Here is a 21,012-nt window from a genome sequence, read left to right as displayed (position 1 = left end):
TGTCCATACGGCTGTGCACATTACGTCCCTTCAAATGACTTGATTTCAGCGTAGATTGTGACTGTGTGTCTGTGTGTGTATGTGTGTGTGTGTGTGTGTGTGTGTGTGTGTGTGTGTGTGTCTGAGTATGCCTTCCTGTTTCTCTGTTTTGTCTCATCAGAGGATGGTATTAACCCTCATTAAAGTCAGAAGACGAAACACAGCATAACAGCAAATCATCAGTGATGATGATCAGAATTATTGATTGTGTGTGTGTGTGTGTGTGTGTGTGTGTGTGTGTGTGTGTGAGTGAGGATGGAATACACGGCTTAAGTTTTCTAAATGCCAACAGCAGCTGCATGAAAAAGTCAAAGGGCCGAGGGAATAATGGGAGGAAAGTAAGTTTGCTGCTTTACAAAGTTTAAACAAAAAAAGGAAGCAGCCATCAAAGTCACAGGGAGTCTCCACGCTTCATTAACAGGTTTGTAAGTATCACTAGGAAGCATCGTTAAGTGTGTTTGCATTCAGTTTAAGATGTTCACTACAACAAAAGATGTCCTTATCCTCTAGTGCATGTATAATTCGGGGGGCAACGACTGTCTCCAAAACAACACCATTTGCAATTTGAAATGTGAAATTTTGACGTAATATTGAGTATTTCTGTTGCATAAAATGTAGACATGTACATTATCTCTGTATGTCAGCCTGCCCATCACACATTAGTGGATCATGGATTTCATTTCCTTTTAGGAAAATGATACAGCCTTTGTTCATTTAGACTCCTGTAAGGCAAAAGTAAAATACAAAAAACTACAACTACTGCCTCGCGGTTGTATGCCCCCGCCAATCAGTGAGGTTGCAATTTACATCCATGTCTGCCCAAAATTACATCGCTTGATCAGTTTATCCATTTGTGTGAAATTGTCATAATTACTATATGAATTGGCCTGTGAGGTCACAGTGACCTTTGACCATTAAATTCCCAATGAGGGCAAATGGACGTTTGTCCACACATTTTGAAAAAATAACCAACAGGCGTTTACTGAGAATGACGGATGGACGGACAACCTGACAAACATAACGCCTCTGGCCTAGGCTGTCGCGTGCACAAAGGCAATGAAGGCATTTCCAACCCCAGGCCAATGAATACCATCCATTCGGGATCTAAATTCCCAGTGTAAATAGTATTCAGTATTTCATATCTTTATTCATAATTTTACTTATTAACTTCAACTTTCAGTTTCTACTTTGTATGTATATGATGTTTTTATGTCCTGCATGTTTTTATCCTGTGTTTCTTTTTTTTTACTGCTGCACAACCAATTACCCTTTGGGGAAAAATAAAGTGATAATCAAAGCAAAATGAGACTTGCACTGATGCAGGTCTGTGGCAGACAAAACGTCTTTCTCCCTAGCCATGTCCTCCGGCTCTTCCGGTGAGATCCCAGCGCCACATGTGATACATATTCCTTCGGACGATTGGACATTCCCAGAATACCTCCACAGAAGAGCGTCTTAACTGACCCCCTTTAACGTAAAAGACCCGGGCACTCTGCAAATACATTCGACCAGTAAATCAAGAGATTTGCATAGAGGCTTCGCTTTACATCACAACAGTCCAATGCGGCGCCCTCATTACTGCTGATGCATCGCCTGTCGATCTTACATAACACTAAAATACTTGAGCTCGCTTCACTTGGGGACTCTCTCTAAACCCGAAGGAGGGCAATCCACTGTTTTCCCCCGCAGAGTAGAATGGCCATGATTTGGAGGTGCTGACCATCATCCCCGTCTCTTCATGCTCGTCTACAAACCATCCAGGGTTTTCCATAAGTGACCTTGCATTTTCATACCAGGAAGAGATATGTGACGGCATAATTCCACCTCTCGACTTTCGATTTGTAGGATTGTTTAAGTTATTTTTCAGCTCAGTGTGAAAGCACCCTGAAACAGAGTTATCTCAATAAAAGCATCTGACAGAACTAATTATAATTTCACTCCCCCCATTGCGTGGGAGGGAAGCAAATACAGCATACGCGTTAGTGAAAGTTATTACCTTATATTGTCTTATAATGAGAGCCAGCATTATATTAGGCTGTAAAATGATATTAAAATCCTTATTACATGGAGCATTTCACACGTTCCCAGCTGTAGAGAATTACTGCTACTGTGATACCTAAAAGTTGCAATGTGTTTGGCCTAAAGGACAAAAGCCTTTGCTCGGTCAGCGGAGTAACCCCTGTTACTGTACAGCTCTCTTTGTGGGGGGGGGTTCATTGTGACTTTGCAGTTTGAGACGTGACCTGCTAATCTCACCTCCAACGTCTGCTACAATGTGAACTCATCCCCAGAGATGAACACAGAGAGAAGTCATACTGGGAGAGGCGAAGGACAGAGAAATGTATGAAAGGCTGAGACGGAACAGAGAGCACAATGAGATCCAAGGGGGACGAGGAAAAGAGACAAGAGACACGTAAGAGTTGAGGAAAACTGGAAAAAAAAAGCAGGCGGAAAAATAAAGAGGAGGAGATCAACCCTCCACAGCAAACAGAGCACCGGGGGGGGGGGGGGGGGGGGATATGATAAGAAATAATAAAATAAAGAGATCCTCTGAGCCTGGAAGCCAACAAAACAGCTTGACTGAAACATTAAACGATGATTATGATCAAAGAATACAAGGATATACATATTTGATGGCCCACAGTTGCGTGCTACTTGCAATGAAGCTTCCTCCCTTTTGATGACTGTAGACAGTTGGCTCTTTTACAAATGAGGGGAACAAAACAGAAATGAGGACGAGCAAAGAGGAGACAAAACGAGAGGAAAGTAAAGGGGGGAGCAGAGACGGCAAGATGAAATCCACTGACGGATGCCGGGCAGAAGTAGAAACGCTCTGAAGGGAGGAAGCTGAGAGGGAGGTGGTAAGAGAAAATCAATGATAACTACAGGGAGAATTTCTAAGGATGCAAAAAAAAAAACGTGTTTGCACGCTCTCCTTCTTTCTCCATCCCTCCCTCCCTCTCGATCTAATGAGCTCATCCTCTTAAGGGAAAGAGGACAGTTCTGACAGCATCCCATCAGCCAAAGCTGTCTAGGGCAAGAGATGCATGTGACGAGGCGTCGGCATGTCGGTTTGTGCGTTTTTTTGCCACCGTCCTGACTTATTCCCCCCCGTGGCGTGGTGTTAAAGCATCACACTCCACCGCTTACGTTCCACACGCTCACAAAGGCCAACACACGTGCATGAATGCACACAGACGCTCACTCACCAAATCTGCGATTTCATGAGACGGGAGACCTACGACAGCATTATTTAGAATTTAAAGAGCAGCTGCACACTTAAACATATTCACTTAAATTCGTTTGAAGATAAACTAAATGATGTGACCGAACTGTGATGAAACGCATCGATGCTGGTGTTAATATTGACATTTCTTACCAGATGTATAAAAATCTGCATTTCATGGTTGAAAATGGCTCACAACGGCATCTGCTGTTTTAAATCAGACAGACTCTTCAAGACCAATACTGAGATAGTATTATTCGACCGTTTTGGACTAATCTATGTCATGAAATAAAATAATGTTAACGGCCTCTAATCCTCGCCTCTCTACAGCGTGTATCATTTTTTACTTTTTCAGTAACCACTGCGTAGCATTCCAATCGCAGCACAGCAGAAGCCTGTCCTCTCCTTTCTGTGGACTGGAAATGAATGCTTCCCACTCTGTGACAAGAATATGAAGTTAAAGTTCTTTCAATTTTCTCATTTTTTTGCAGCTGGCTAAAGTTAGCTTGTTAATTCCACCATGCTTTCATGCTAATGTTACAGTGCATGCAGAAAATGAGCAGAACAGCGGCCTGGTGGCCAGCGGCGGCAATCACAATTTTCCAAGCGGTCATGTTTGTCGAGGCCGGGTCGAGGCTTGCGACATACAGGAGTGGGCGTGGTTTCATCTCTTGGGCCTTTTGCCCATTTTATTTTATTTTAAAAATGATGCAGCGGGTGGACTCTGGGGGTGTGAAGTTACACTTTAAGTGTCCCCTTTGCTTTGTTGCCTACTTCCAGCAAAAGTGCAGTATGACAGTGACTTGAGTGCTGTGGAAAAGAAGGCCGCCTGGAATAAAGGTTGCCGCTGACGTAGCTTGGATGGGTGCTGAAGGAGGAGAAATAGGTAAAGCCGAGCCAGGGCAGTGATCTTCAGAGAGCGAGCGCCTCAGGGGAGACTTACCAATCTCCCCTCTCATCCGCTGCACAGCAAAATGGAGTGAAACAACTCTGCATCCCCCCCCCCCTCTCTCTCTCATTTTTTTTCAGGCTCCCCTCCCTTCCTCCATTTTCTGCTCTAACGAGTGGCTGCCCCGTGGGCGAATCACAGGCTGGGGCCTCAGACATCAAGTCCCATTCGCCGCTACACGGGAGTGTGTCACGACCAATGAAGCTCAAACAGAGATGAGACTCCCGCCCAGTGTGTGTGTGTGTGTGTGTGTGTGTGTGTGTGTGTGTGTGTGTATCTTTCTGTGAATGCGTGCCTGACTGGCCTGGATTTGGGATATGTTTTTATAAAGCTCTCTCCTCCCATTTGCCCCTCTCGCCGCTGGCCAAAATCACACTTTACCACGTCACTCATTTTTCTCACACGCCCTCTCTCACTCTGTGTGTAGTATCTACCTGTAGAGGAAGATGAGGAGCAAGGTGAGTAAAGGGAAGGCAGAGAGAGAGAGAGAGAGAGAGAGAGAGAGAGAGAGAGAGAGAGAGAGAGTAAATGTGGAGAGAAGGAGACAGAAACAGGACGAGAGGGGAAACGAGTGATGGAATGGAAAATCATTGGAGTGAAGAGAGACTTTGGTTGTCCCTGTGTCTGTGTGTGTGTGTGTGTGTGTGTGTGTGTGTGTGTGTCTGTGTGTCTGTGTGTGTGTGTGGCCATTAATCCTGCGGGCTATGTCCTCGGTCAGGGGTCTGTGCCTTGGTCTCACGCCCAGACTGGTTTTAACAAGTGTTACTTCTAGTGAACTAATACACAGACACACACACAGACACACACACAGACACACACACACACACACAGACACACACACACACACACACACACACTCATGAAACACATATTATTCTCCTTCTACAGCAGGGAGCTATCAAAGGAACACCATCAATACAAAACGTGTGAGTGTGTGTGGGCGTGTTTGTTTGCGGCCACAGGTCTCCTGAGTCGATATCCTTTTCATTTTGGCTGCCTGAATTAAAACTTTTAAGCTGCTTCGCTCTTAGGATCCATTCAGCCCAGACCCAACAACACTGTACTCAGAAAAATAAAATTGATTTTTTTTTTTCTTTTTTTGTTTCGTTCTGATTTTGTGATTTCGTTTTGTTCACAGAGCGCTGCTGTCGAAAAGTAAACGACTTTCAAGGGGAGCTCGTGGAAGCGCTAATCAAAGGAACGTGAACTTGGTGTAGGACGTTTGCCTTGGCTCGCTGAATGATGTCTGGTCTCTGTGGGGGGGTTTCATGTTTATAACCCATCATGGCTCGCATCAATTTGTACAAACGCAATTTTAGATGCCACGTGTTGCTGTTTTCAAAGCTCGATCTAACAGTAGCAGGGAAAATAATTCATCATCCCACTGCATGAGAATGTAAACAAAGCGAAACAGTTGTGAAAATCAGCTGAATGGAGGCGTTTCAGGTGTGATCACAGATTCTATAACAACCAAAACAGTTGTCCATGTTGCTTTGTCCTTTCATTTAGTCATGTTTACAGTTGTAGAGAAAAGGAACGTTGCAGCTTATGGAAATATAACATTTTACAAATAATGTAATAATCTTAGTGGCAAATAAAGATGATATAAAGATGAAAGTTTTGTGAAAAATGGACCTTAACTTTAAAGTAACTAAATCAGCAATGCAATCTCTGCTACAGATGTGGGTAATAGGTTGAATGCCAGTTGTGTGTAATGGGGCGTTTAGCCAAGCTGGAGGCTCTGTTGCTGGGGATTAAGCCTTGGTCTCTGCATTGGTAGCTCCCACTGTGCCACTCAGGCTCCCCAACTAAACCCTAATAGGATTCTATTTCCATCGTTCACGCTATATTTCACCCCCGCAAGACCAATTCTGCTATTAAAACATGCAGAGCTATTCATTGAATATGAAAATTAAAGTCGTTAAGGCCACTGCAACCTTTGTCAATTGGAGACCCTTTCCCATCTCTAACTTCTGTCCATTCCGCCGGTATTTCTGGACGTTAATGTAAAAACAATAATCACTGTTGTGGTTTGTTTAGGAATAACATCCAGTATATTGTGCCTCTTATGTTGAAATATTATGACCATGTAATAGTCGCATCCTAGTAAGTAGATTTTCAACGTAATTAAAGAGACGGTGCATTATCTCTGTCTGGTATTTATCAATGTTGTAGGCTGACAGCATTGTCACTAAGGGCAAACAGATCACTACCCATACTCAGTAGTCCTCAATCCATCCAGACTGCCCCCTTCAAGGCAATAACTAGAAATTGATTTCCGCTACAGTAACACATGCATGTACCGTCCTGCTTCGAGTCCCTGACAGTAGACTCCTTTAACAGGACACTTCTCCCCAGTCTTGCCCTCAGAGTTAAACGGCTCCCGCCACATTAAACAGCCCATTACTAGACATTGATTGCAGTTAACACCAACGCCAGACCGTATTAATCGCTCCATCCTTCCGCTCCGGTGCCGCCGCACCGATCTGAACCTGAGCGCTTATCCGGGATCGTTTAACAAGGTTCGAAGAAGTGTGGGGGGATTTCTGTCAGTGTGCATCACATCACCCCTCCTGACCTGCGCCGAGTTTAGTCAGTCCGTTTGAAAACCAAAGTGGAGAAAGTGGAGTATGAACGGAGGGAACGTTCGACAGAGAAAGACAAATTGGATGTTTTGGTACAAAACGGGGCGATCAGAAGAGCCGTTTGATAAAAGCAGCCGCGGCGAGGTCATACAAGACTCGTCTGTTTGCGGCAGTGATTTTAAGGTAATAGGCAGCAATTTCCACAAGAGACGGTAAGAGGGGGAAAAAAATTGAGTGGGAAGATCAGAGCGAAATAAAATGAGCCAAGGAGTAAAGAGAAAAGAGGAGATAGAGGACATGACTACAGCAGACATAAAGAGAGGTGATGTGCAGAAGGAATATATATCAAATATGATGGTGGCGTTATAGTATTTCATGCCATAAAGGATAAGTAATCTTACAAAGCTCCACCAGCTGCTCCCTGTCTGTATCCAAGCCGAGCAAAGAACACCTGATCATAGAAGCGTTATCTCTCTGTGTCTATATTATGCTTTTCCATTTGTAAGGGGACAGAACAATGCCGACACTATTACAGACATATTATGCATGTTGTCTCCGATGATTGTATTTACCACTAAATACTACAGCTTTGCTTAAAGTAAGGGAATCTGAATTCAAGTGAATTTTTATGATTTGGTGTTTTTTTAGAGGGAATATCACATCTCACCAATAACACAGTGACACACCTCCATTGTTGGCCTGTCATGTTGCTGATGTCTCAACCCATTCCGCACAACCTGATTGGACAATGCCTTTATCCGCGACGTGAAATCTCAGGAAAACTTTGTTTAGAAAGAAAGTCACTTTTTCGCAGCGTGATATTTGTGTGAAAGTGCTCATGAAAACATAACATGCAAATTGTTTGCCTGAAAAAAAAATGCCTTAAGTGAGAGCATTAAGGTGGGGAAAACAAGTGATGTGATGTGTATATGTTAGTTGAAAAAAAGTTAAACAAACTTATTATTGTATTCCCTCGTCTAATTTTGGGCTTAGTCTCACTATAACCTGTTACATCTGCGGAGACTGATGAATGTAAATAGAATTTTGGTGATTACCAAAACCAGTTAGACACTACAGGTATAAACTGTGAAATGGGACGTCAGCGTACCTGTTGATAGCAGAGCTGAGCTCATCCAGGCGCCGTGCGTCAGTGGTGGTGGTGTTGTCCAGTTTGGACAGGCTGTCCATCCTCTTTAGAATCACCTCCAGCATGTCACTGATCTTCCTCAGCACACCACGGGACTCTACGCCTCCCAGCACTGCAGAGCGGAGACACAAACACGGGAGGAGGGACGGCAGATGAATGAAAAGCTGGACGGCGGAGCACATAGCAAACTAGCGGAACAGCATGCACATTAATCACAAAGCCTGCAGCTCTTCTGGCGCGCCATGCCGCAGTTGATTGTTGGCCGCGCTCTTGTTTTGGACAACTGTCTCTGTGCACTTCACTGTAATGCAGATCCAAAGAGATGCCAAACGATGCAAAAATCCTCAATTAGGTTTGTGGGAAAACGCTCGCAATTCATTTTCCCTCTGTACTGACTACCTATGTTCTGGCGGCTCAAGACATTTCATGAATACAAATAAATGGACAGTTCCTCTGAAATGAAATAAACTCAGAGTCTGGCTGTAATTTCTCAAACCTCCCTCAGGATTGAATCGGTTCTCGTCAATATCCCAGATTTTTGTTGTCTTTTTTCAATTAAAAATGTCAAATGTAAACTGCCACATCCAGTGTGTGACCTCATGAGAGCAGCTTGTCTTCACTTGAGCCTGTCTATAATTCCTCATCTTCAAGTCCACAAGTCAACAGTGTGATCTCCGTCTTTAACCCGTATCTCTGATACTCGATCTCTCATTTCCTCTGCCTACGGCGGCGCACCTTGCCCAGTGCTGCATTCTGATCTCTCGTTGTAAAGCGGCTTTTGTTCAGGCCTGACCACACAACCTGGAGTCTGATGCCCTGAATACGGGCTTACCTTTATATCCTTTGATACCCTTTGATAAGAGAATAACTTCCAGCAAGACTATGAGTTATGAAAAGCAGGACCTAATTACACTGAGCTCTTTATTTTTCTTCATGCCTCTCTCTTTCCGTCCGTGTCAGTGGGATAGCCATTAGCTTTATTTTCTTTCACCCAGCACAGCAGAGAGGGCTGTGTACGTAGGTGTGTGTGTGTGTGTGTGTGTGTGTGTGTGTGTGTGTGTGTGTGTGTGTGTGTGTGGAGGGAGATAAATACATCATTCACCACCAGAAATGAAAAGTGAGTCTTAACACATACGTGCAGACAGTGAGGGAGGTTGGTGGAATATACTCTCACTGGATAACAGGTCTACAAGACCTCATTAGGATAATTGCTCCGGGGTCAGGGTGTCTGTGAATTCAGTAATAATGGCCCGGGACGAGGGAGATGGCTGAAAGGTGGACACACAGAGGGAAAGCTTCCTCATTTAATGTCTTTGGCAGAACACATCTCTCCCACATACGTCTAACTCATCATTTTTAAGTCCTCACAGTAAATAAGCAACGGGAGAATCTGACGAAGTGACAATCGCTGGTGAAAATGAGCGGGACAGAACATTGTGGCTCAGGAAGTGGCGAATAGCGACTTCCTTTGAGCAAGACTCTTTTTTTTTACAAGAGAAGTGTTCGGTTTATTCTTTTTTATCCCTCCTCCAGCACATATACTGTATAAAGACACAGTATGAAAGTAATTTTGTCACCAGAGTGACCCATCTCAATAACTGGATATAAAACCTTTCTTTAGCATTGTTATTGTTCATCTTGCTACAGTTCACTGTTTCCTGTACACCGGTTTCTGTTGGACATGAGAATGAAGGGAAAACATCATTGACAACATGCTTGGCTGTTACATACTCTAAATGATGGGGTCTCACATGAACAGACCGTCTTTAACAGATTTGATTATTTCACATCAGAGATTTCTGTCTGTTTTTGTCTCGGCAACATATGAAATAGAATCTAAGGACAGCTGGGCTTGCTGCGCATGCCTTTAACTGCATGTGAGCGGGCCTCACTGGCTAGCTCCCGGCTAACGGCTCTGCACTGCGCTCATACGCTTATAACGCCGTCCCGACCGCTGCCGTTGTCTTCGTGGAAGCGTATTGCCCACCATCCGTTTCCCCTTCAGGTCAACACTTTTAACTCCGTCAGCACTGTTGCCGTTGTTTGCGCTGTTAGAACTGTTAGCTGCTCAGCCGCCGCCATGTTGAGAGCCGCTGACAGGCAATCAAAATGCTAGATTTATAGATATGTATATATGCAAATTCAATTAGTAGGTGAACACAAATGCAGGAAGTGAAAAGACTAAAATGCAAATGGATGTTGGCTGATGGTACACAAGCCAATAAATGAGGTGTTCAAGACTGCAAAAACAGAGGGAATGGAATGCTTGATAATCTGTGTTTTGGTAATAGAAATCTAATTTCCGTGTGTACACTGTGGATGCATTTTAATATCAGTAATAAATCCATATACAGTCACACATTACAACACAAAGTAAATCTGAGCGAATCTGTCCACTTTGATTTGAAGCCATCATTTAATGTTCACATGTTGCAGTAAACGGCATTAGACATGAGGGACACACAGGTCAGAGTGTATTCTTGTATTCTTCTAGCCTCCCATCAGAAGACTTGGCAGGGCCCATATTGACACTGCAAACACCTGGATTACGCTCTCCGACCACTCTGTCAAACCCCATGTCTGCTGCTTGACAGGTAATTACGGCCAATGGGCTCCGGTGCCCAACGGCTCCGGTGCAAGGTCATTGTCTGCCTCGATCTCCTCCAATAGCCGAATCCCAAGTTCAGTGACTTATCTCCTCAGCGGCAGATGTGTTCGTCTCAGACTGGCAGTGTCATGTCCTTTGCCCGTGATGGATCGCCGTGTCAGAGTGTGTCGGTGGGTCGCTCTGGTGACATCTTTGTGATAATGGATATCGTCCGTGTTGTGGGGCCAAGCAAATTGAAGCAATGCTGAGAAAATGCTAATTTATTATTAGGGTTGAACAAATATGGGCTTGTTTGATATTCAGCATTTCTTTCAGAAATGATAGTCTTGGCAAAGCCTCTAAAAAAGGCATTTAGATGACACAAAGTACACGCACTTTTAAAGTTTGTTTATTTTGCAAAAATCATGCAGTACTTGGATACTGTTCAATTTGGGTGATTCTCTTTGTACTTGGCTGCTAATGAATATCAGATAAGTAGAATTAGAAAAAAAAATGATATTACAAAAGCCTTGCTGATAGATAACAGCCACAAACTGCTGTGATGTTCAGCAGTGCAGCAAAGGGGTAAAATGGGAGTCAAGGGATCCAAAAGTTAATGAATAGATCTTTGTTCCAATGGTCTAATGTATCAAATATAATTTCGAGTCAGGGGGCTAATTGTTCTGGGACTCTTTGTTTCTTGATGAATATCTGTGTCAAACATGAAGCCACAGAAGCCACACTCCCATGGATGGCAAATGACCGGCTGTAATAAATGAGCTCCATCTTTGAAAAGCTGATCCGTGTTGCGATTTCATCGCGTACCTTGATGAAAGATACGCTGGATGTCTTTTTAATGCGTTTGACTGTGGTGACCAAACACCAATTTAACAAGCAACAATATTCCCAATAGCTTAAATGGTATCATCACTTAGAAAATGACCTTAACTGCAGTCATCAGATGGAACCTCATTCAGATCTCACTGGTGTAATTCATCCGCGAGTGAAGGACACTCTGTCCAACAGATGCTGTGATGGACACAAACGGAAAGAACCTTTAAACAACAGATGAGGTAGTTTGACTTGCTCCGTCTCAAAGGTTAGAGGAGTCAAAAATGGGAAGCATCTGGAAAAAAACTGATAACAGTAACACACAAATCAAGATACAAACAGATAAAGACGAACATGGTCCAGAATCAAGAGTTAAGAGTCCAGTAAGAACCAATTCCTCCCTTTGAGTATCTGTCTAGAGTCTCAGGATGTTGTACGTAAGTTCATTCTGATCCGTCTTTTTCTGATGGTAATCAAACGCCCTTCACTGTCCCCAATGGTTAGGCGATATATTGACAAGTTCTAACTGCCCGGTCCAATACAATCACCGGGAAAACCTTGCATGGCAAAGAATGAGCTTTATGGGGATGTTAAATTCATTCCATTGCTAATAATAGCTTCTAAATATATCTGACTGGTCCTGAAGCAGCACAATTTACTGAACTCAAAAGAGCCAAAGGTCAAAGGATTGAGATAAAAGGGACTGAAGTGGATTTAGGAGGTTTCTGACCTGCAGCAGTAATTAATACTTAAATGCTATGGGGCAAAGAAGTCTGATAATTGATGTCTAATTTGCATAACTCCACATAAAGCACCTCTGATCTTGCAACAAGACCAAAGGAGCGAAAGCTGACCAAAGACACACAGCGTAAAGGAGAACAAGCCAGATGTTAGATCCATCCAGAGAAGAGCTCCCTGATGGCAAAGAGGTTGTTAAGTCTGCCTCCCATTACTGTTAATGCCCAGAGCCGATGGTGTTATCCCTGCTCTCACCTTCTGTTCAACCTCGCAAAATCCAATTCAGCCCCTGAATAAACATTTTAAAGTACATTTGGAAGATTACAATTGCAAATGCGATCATAAACACGCATGATAAATATTCCATTACTTCTGAGCAAGGTGGCGAGTTCACTTACACTATAAACACACTGAGGTTATATTAAGGTCCCCGCTGAAAGCAAATTTGAAGTGCGAGTTGGATCAGCTTTCAACAGTGATGGCTGCCTCAAGGTCTAAAATAGCACATTTGGCAATTTTGGGCAAAATAATATAAATAATCTAGCCGACGGCGTCACGAAACAGACGGACGGATAGAACGGTGTGTCGCATTCAAACCCCGTTTGTGAATCTTGCCAATTATAACACATTGTTAATGACAGACTTTGTGTTGAATTTGCTCACCTTAATCAGTGCATGCATGTATTTGATTAAAGCTGACTGATGCGTCACTGCCCTGCAGTTCTAATTATGCTGCAGTGGCACTTTTGATCCCAACAGAGTTATAAAGCGGAAGATTTAAAATGAGTTTAAAGTACTTTCAAACTGACTCCAAATTAACAAATATTTACTTTAATAGAATTGTGCTGCAAGTTATTTACTATGCATGACGGAATAATTATCTCAAGAGATCAAAAGTGTGTTCTGTCATAATTCTAGCGCAGAGTGGCGGTGCCGTCTGAGTGACTACCTGTTTGTGTTTGCGGAAGATAAATGCAGATTTAAGATTCAATGAGAGTCAAAGCAGTGCGCTAATAGGACAAAGCTGCCGGCATACTAGTTCATTCCCATGTTTGGCCTCCCCCACTGGCATGCGGTGGGATAAATCACACATCACACACACAGATACACTCAAATACAAACACACGCACACACACACACACACACACACACACACACACACACACACACACACACACACACACACACTGCCCTTCTTTATCCACCATATTGGACTGAATATTTAGTGTCACGGCACATCATATTTCTCCTGAGGACTGAAATGCATGAAGCGTGAACAGAATTCTTGTTAGTGTCTCAAAACAGACTGCTGAAAACTGAGAGGGAGGGTGTTTGTGTACTGTATGTGTGTGTGTTTATTGTATCTACTGTCCAGTGACTGTCCGTGGCACTCTGCCAGTGTGATAGGTCTTCAGATTCATTCATATAAATGATCATTTTATTCATATTTCCATTCTTTGTTTTTTAGAAAACGTTTCATAGTTCAACAAATATTTTAATATATTTAAATCTGTAATAGCTCAGAGATTACATTCTAATCTAACAAAGCTAACGAATCTGCAAATATGTTCAATATATGGATAATATTGTTCGAATACACACATTAGTTTGTTTCACTAAGATTATAGAAGTGCAAAAAAAAAAAGGCAACATCAAAGTATTAAAGGGACATACATGAAGTCTTTAAGGGGTCTTTGGCTGAAAAATAACTCGACAACAATTAGCCTTACATTCTGAACGATAAATTGCACAGCCAGAGGCAGATTCACTAAGGATACCAGTGTTTACCTTGTACTGGCCAATAGGAACCGCCGCCAAATCAATAACATCTTTTGTTTGTGTGTTTTTAACTGAGCTAGACCGGAGAATATTCCGATAAAGGCGAACAGTGTAATCACTAGCTAGGCGTCAGCAGTTACAGTCATCAGTTCTATAAAAAAAAGACAACAAATGCTTTTGCGTATGATTTGACTCGTCTTGTAAACTTGTTGAATATTAAATACATAGAAAGTTGTCACTGGAAAAAAAAAACTCGCCAACCATGTTGCAGAAAATATTAAGAGGCGTCTTCTGCTACGTGGACGTATACATAAAATGAGATGTCATTCCCGTACAAAATGGGAAAAATATAATTTTGTGCAATTGTGGTTGTATAAATGTAATTCATGGTTCTGTTAGATTGCTGCTAGACTGCCCCGTTAATACAGGTATGTGCCTCCCTTTGTGTGTGCAGCGAGCGGTAGAAGATGTTGTTTAAAAAAGGCTTACAAATATGGATTGAAGTTGAATATTTTGTTTCATAAAAACATGTGAATTTTGGAAATGATCACATCCATGTTTTTTCCAATAAATGTTGATTTAGTTGATGTTGTTTGAGAGAGAGTAAAAGAAAGCCTGTAAGATAATATACGTCAATATTAGTGAAGCTTTAAAGTATTGGGTACAGCCCTAGTAATGGATATGATTTGGCCTTTTATAGAAAATATAAGCTAATAATGTTAAACGGTACATGATGTAGTATAGCCACACCACGTGACAGACTCAAAGACACTTAAAAGTAATGTTACATATTTTAAATACAACAACATACTCTTTTATAAATTGCAGAAAGCTTAGCCTGAATAAAGATTATATTATCTCAAAGCTCTCTCAGTCATTGAGCCGCTGTCCCCTGACAATTGGATGATATGAAAATAGAAACGACCGCCAACCCTCGTTGGGAAAAATTGGTAAAAAAGGCTTATGACTAAGTCATGTAATGTGTGCAGGCTGGAATACAATGAATTCCTCCATTATGGTTGAATGCAGGGCAACAAGAAAGGCTTTAAAGTGGTGGGCTTCCTTCCATCTAAAGTGTGATTGCGCCCGGAGGTGCCTGTGTGAGTGTGTGCCTGTGTGAGTGTGTGTGTGTGTGTGTGTGTGTGTGTGTGTGTAAAGAACAGAGGTCACAGAGAGGGCACTCTCAGCTGCTCATGCTTTTTTTTGGATGGCTAATTGAATGAAGCTGCACAAACTATTTGTGGATTAGAAAAGCCACTGAACAGTTCAATATTGACAGTCTAGAACTACAAATCAAGTATCGCGTTCTACCATAAAAATAGCATTTAAAAGATGATCAAATCTGATCTGGAGAAAACTCAGCTGAAAGAAGTGAAGGATGAGTATTCAGCAGAGTTATGGGGCTTTGAAAACACTCGCCTGTCTTGGCATATCAAGTGCTATCGAGCTCTGTCATTGAAAATGAAACTGTCTCGAAGCAAACTCTCTATCATTTGATATGTGGTGGGTTTGTGAGACAGCTATGAACTATAATCCTTCCTATTGTGAGTCAGCCAATCATTTGTGTGTGTGTGTGTGTGTGTGTGTGTGTGTGTGTGTGTGTGTGTGTGTGTGTGTGTGTGTGTGTCGATAGCATGTACGTGCGAGTGTGTCTTTACGATCGTCGCTTTAAGCACGGCACACTGTAACACGCGTGCATCTGTGTGCAAGAGGTATCGTCTGTGCCAGAATAAGATGGTGCTCTGATTGGCTGGGGGGAGGTTTGCATATTCATGAGAAGAAAATCATTTGTGGTTTGATGAATGCTGACAGAAGGACCTGCTGGATATGAATTGACACGGCTAAATTAACTGGAGACCGATGTCATTTTGTCAAAGAAGGACACACACACAGAAACACAAACACACACACACACACACACACACACACACAGACACACACATAATGGCAAACAGCACTGAAAGCTACGTAAATGGGAAAATCCACCCCAAAACTAAAATTTTGACATTATTCACACGTTAGTCAATCTTAAAAATATTTAAAAAATATAACTTTTTTGACTGAAAAGCTGAGAATCGAGACATGACAATGTCACAAGATACATAACTGACATGTTTCATCAGTGCTTGATACCACTTTGTGCTCGTAAATGTTGTTGAGATATTCCACCCCAGTAGGTATAATGTGAACACAGGGCTTCCAGCTGTGGCTCAGAAAATGCAGCTGAAACCCAAGTAAAAATCACTATGGTGGTGCTGTGGTGGTTCCTATCATTCAATGTCAGCTCCGGGATTCGTTTGAGACGACAGTATCGTCACGATCTGCCTTGGTTCCTCGGATCAAAGAGGCGCTTGTTCGAAATCACTGAAACTGAGCGGTGCGAAAACAAAATGCTCGCGTAACTAGAAAGGTGCAATCAAAGGAGTGCAGACGCCAGGTGTGTTTGCAACGACCTGCTGTATTGTGTGATTGAATAAATGCAATCCACAACTGTCTGCTGGCAGATACACACACTCACACACACACACACACACACACACACACACACACACGTTTACCCGTGCATATTCCTCCATCTCTTCCTCACTTCTCCCCCACTCCAACCTCCTCGAGCCCCATTCTTACCCCTTCACCTAATTCTTCACCCTCCCCCCTCCGCTTCACCCTCCCTCTACTCTGTAGCAAAGGTAATAACATGAGCGTAAAACCCCTCTCTCATCCCCGCGGGCGGACGGACAGACAGACAGACAGACAGGCAGACAGACAGACAGACAGACAGGCAGACAGACAGACAGGCAGACAGACAGACAGACAGACTGCTTAATGCCCCGCCACCGCTCCAATCTCCAGTACATCTCCTCTCCTCATTTCCACACCCACATGCAATTACTACAAATTACATGCAGTTTAATTATGATGGCGCAGGAGCTCTTCTGTTCATTAGCTAAAGAACGACGGGACTGAGTGCAGACAGAAAAAAAAAAAGAGTGGGATGTTTGTTTTTGAGCTGCACGATCAAAATGGAAGTGTACTGTGGGAGCAAGGTTCAGGCAAATGGGAATGCGGCAAATGAAGCGTGAAGGAAGTGAAACCTCCCGCTGGCAATAAAGTAAACACAATGAATGCCAATGATCTACAAGACAATTCAATAAGATGTAAGAGGGGCATATGATGGGGATCAATACGCTATTTTGTACCCTACAGAATAGAATAGAAGCAGCTTGGTATGGCGGTATTAAACCCGCTTTGCTCCATCTGAATTTCCCCCCCTCTTTGTTCGGCTTTTGAAATATTTATTGTTCATCTGGCTTTGACATTGTCTCACCATTTATCCAGAGATGTCAGGGCAAATTGGTTTTCATGAAGGGAGATGGGACAGATGAGAGGATATTAAAAGACACAAAGAAAGACGGACAGCTACAACGCCTATTAATGCTGACAGTTTCTGTCACTTCTCTTCTGAATGCGTCTCCCTTTCAAAGTGATCAAGGAGGGGACGGAGAAAGAGTCTGTGTTTGGCTGTAATCTAGCTCTTTGTGTCTCAGCAGTTCAGCTTCAATTCAACCCTCATCGTTCCCACAATGTGCTGATATAAAGCCTTTGTAAGCTGTTGTTTCTGTGTCATTTGCACTTTTTGTTTTGAAGATGTCACACCCGAAGTGGACAAGATCTCTCCCTCTCTCTTCTTGAAAGGGTCCACCCTTTGTCCATCTGCAATACCCGACTTATTCTTCCTCTCTCGTCTTTAATTCTCTTTAACTCTTTTATTTCCTCTGTTTCCTCTCTGGTTCATCGTAGTTTACCTTGTGATGACGACAGAAGAAGAAAAAAACTGGCATAGATGAGCTCGCGGACACACAAAAGGGACTTGAGACGGACAAATAAAACTATATTTGAACAGAGACCAAATCGCAGACATGCATCTGCAGAATGAGAAGGCTAATCTGTTGACAAGTGCGGGGCGTTTGTTTCTTGATGAAATGGTGACGAAACGGGGCGATGACGTCGCCCCGATTTCAAATGGAATAGAAAAACAACGGATTCCTTTGTCAGACGGCAATGCATTATTCCTCTTTGGAATTACACATGAGCAATGCAATGTGTTTATCTCCTGAACAGAACGGTGACATTTACGACCTCCCTTAGGATTGCTAAGCACACACACACACACACACACACACACACACACACACACACACACACACACACACCAAATGACAGCACGCAAAACACACTTGTCCTCATGCACCATCCCGACACAGGCCCTGGCCCTCATTACCATTTCCAACACCTGCTGAGGTCGCTGCCTCTCAGAAAGCATTTCTCTGTTGATTTTCACTGCTTCAGCACTGCGCTGTTCAGAGCAGACAGACACACAGCCGCAGGGGCTCCTTTCACCACAGCCACGTCGATGTATGTTAGTGTGACGGCGCGTTGTGTTCTATACCCACCCTGGCGGAGATCCAGAGCTCGACTTTAGAGGGTGTGAGTGTGCATGTTGGGGGGGGGGTTACAAGAACTTAGATGGGGATTATGTCTGACACGACCTTTTCGCTGTTCTGTGTGACGCATTCTGCTACAGTGTTTTCACAAATGTGTGTGTGTGTGTGGATGTGTGTGGGTAGTCTCAGAGGGATTTCCTGGAAAGAGGACGGATCATTTTTGTTTAGATGAGGGAAGATTTACAATTTTAGTATATGGATATTTTGGTTTTTGCTAACCCCCTCGGATTCGCAAATATGCATAAAAATCAACAAATCTTTTGGAAAATGCTTCCAATTTAATGACAAATATTAATAACTCGAACAAGACATAAATAGTTTGGTGGTTTAGATTTTACCCTCATCAGATTAGGTTTAAGTCGTTCTGGCGTAGTTCTACGTGCACAAGCAAAGCAATAGATAGAGTGAAAATTCCAGTTGGCAGATTAAACTGCTTCCCTTTTTTTGGCTGCCACTGAAGCGAATAAGAGTTTCACAGTGAGACCAACATCTGTGAAGCTCGTTTGGCTTGAGAAAAACAGTAAAATTAAAGTCTTAGTGACACACAAATAGATGCGTCATAATAAGATGGTTCAGTAAGTTTGGAAAATGTTCAAAGATGAAAGATGCTCGTGTTTTGGACGTGCATAGCTAAGCCCTGAGCAGTAATTGCATGTGCTGGATCGTCTTTGCCTCTCCATTATCTTTCAGTACATCACCTGAAGGCCTCCCATCAATCAACATTACAATGAAACACGGTTGCATTGTGGCCCTGAGGGAAGGACGAGGGAAAGATGGAAGAGCAAGAGAAGGAAAGCAGTAAAACAAGTGGATTCCGCTGGTCAACCATCGGTTTTTCGAGAAATAACAAGATACATGCCAGAGGCCAGCGTCACATTCGCTGCCATCACACAGACTGCGGAGATGTAAAAATTGGCATAAATGTGACTTTCCCCACTGCCATGGTTTTCATTCTCTCCTCGTCTTCCCTTCCACTTGTAATATAATTCATTTCACATAAGCACTCGCTGTCTATTTGTTTTTTTTAGTTTCTAGAGATGAGCCGAGCTGCAGGCTTTGGTGATGACTAACAGGGATTCATTCTCAGCTTCAACCTGACCGTTTTAACCTACCTTGCACCATTTGTGCAGACATTTCAGACTGTGAGTTTTCGCAACTGTTGTATAAAAGTCAGAATAAGCCAGAGGGCAGTTTCTATGGTGATTATGAGGAATGCGGGACGGAAAAAAAACAACCTTTCACTACACATTCATCCTGTACCGATACTTCAAATGTGTAAGGTCTGGCCAGAATTTTAGTGTAAAACAAAGGCCATAGTGAGTCACTGTAGTGTCCAGTCTGCCCTCAGACCACCATGAGATGTCAAAGAAGTAGAGCGGCTTGTCATGTAGACGGTAGGGATGCAGCGTACTACCTGGGCTTTGTGAATCTGCCGGTACCAAATACAGATCCAATACTAGTGCCATTCTTGTATGTAACAAATACATAGATATAAATCTACTGAGTTATTTATCATTTAAATAATAAATCGTACACCAGAAACTCGGTAAATTAATATGAACCGTTAATCTACTGTCTTTAGCCAAGGTTGATTTACAGTCTATGTGTTACATTGACACATAGAACAGTCGAGCAGTTAAGACAGCACATAGCTCCAGGCCCGGTGTGTGCGTGAAACAGCTGGACACATCCAGCTGTCCGTCCTCGGGGCGAACTAAAGAGTAGGCGAGAAAGCAGACAAACGAGTATTGTAAATGTTTCAATTCAGAATCTGATCTGCCTTTACAGAGACCACCGATCCAACTGTGTAGAGCGACCATCGGCAGATAACGATGGGTTGTCGGAGCACCCAAAATTGGAAGTAGCGCTTCGAAATGCGGCGCCAAAGCCCATTGAGTCAATGGAGCGCTGGAGTAGAAGGAAAGCGCCTCCTGCCTTTCACGTCATTTTAAGTTTTTTATTTTTCTTAAAACTGATTAGTTGCTGGTTATTGGGTGGCAGGCTGTTAAAAGCAAAATGAACCAAAACTGACATCCCTGGTGAAAATCCAAAGTGGCTCAATATTCACGACTTCATACGTTCCCCTTTGATGCCCCTCACTCCCTGTTCTCCCTAAATCTTATCCAACAGTCCCTCCCTATTTCTCTCTCAGGACCTATAAGTGTTTGTCTCTATATTTCAGCCCTCAGCAGATAAATTAGCATCTGTCAAGGCTTTGCTCTGTGCAGACAGCTTTGGCAGAAGCTGCTGTCGTTTTTTTGTTTTGTTTTTCTTTTTTGCTCAAAGGCACACTTCAGCACCCCGGCACATTCAGTCATCCCGTTAGTTACTCTGACTCACAGGTAATGGAGCAGAGGACCGGTGAAACCGTGTGTGAGAGGAAAGACATACCACTCTTGGAGCCAGAGTGGACATCTGGCCTTCTGATACCGGGAGGCTGAGTTGGAAACGTGGGATATGCAAATGTTTACAGTCGAAATGAACAGCTGGGCTCGGGGCAGTTTAGGTGTACAGCGCAAAAGGTGTTTATCTAGAGGCTTTTAGCCAATGGCAACAAACTGTGCCACGTGTTTCACCGAGCCAAAATAGAAAATAAAACAAAACACACTTTGGAGGGACACAGTTGTTG

General features: G+C 43.0%; 1 protein-coding gene across 1 annotated transcript in view; it reads right to left on the bottom strand.

Moving 5' to 3' along the window:
• LOC137885351 (alpha-1,6-mannosylglycoprotein 6-beta-N-acetylglucosaminyltransferase B-like) overlaps positions 1-21,012 on the bottom strand; it is a 106,968-nt gene that overhangs the window by 63,159 nt on the left and 22,797 nt on the right. Inside the window, exon 3 of the mRNA XM_068727576.1 lies at positions 7,908-8,058. Within this exon, the coding sequence (XP_068583677.1) occupies positions 7,908-8,058 (151 nt within the window). The remainder of the gene's footprint in view (positions 1-7,907; positions 8,059-21,012) is intronic.

Source organism: Cebidichthys violaceus, unplaced genomic scaffold (assembly GCF_023349555.1).
Source record: "Cebidichthys violaceus isolate CVI_PGR_0920_01 unplaced genomic scaffold, fCebVio1.0.p SCAF_4, whole genome shotgun sequence".
NCBI classification, from domain to species: Eukaryota; Metazoa; Chordata; class Actinopteri; order Perciformes; family Stichaeidae; genus Cebidichthys; species Cebidichthys violaceus.
This window is presented reverse-complemented; position numbering and strand designations above follow the sequence as displayed.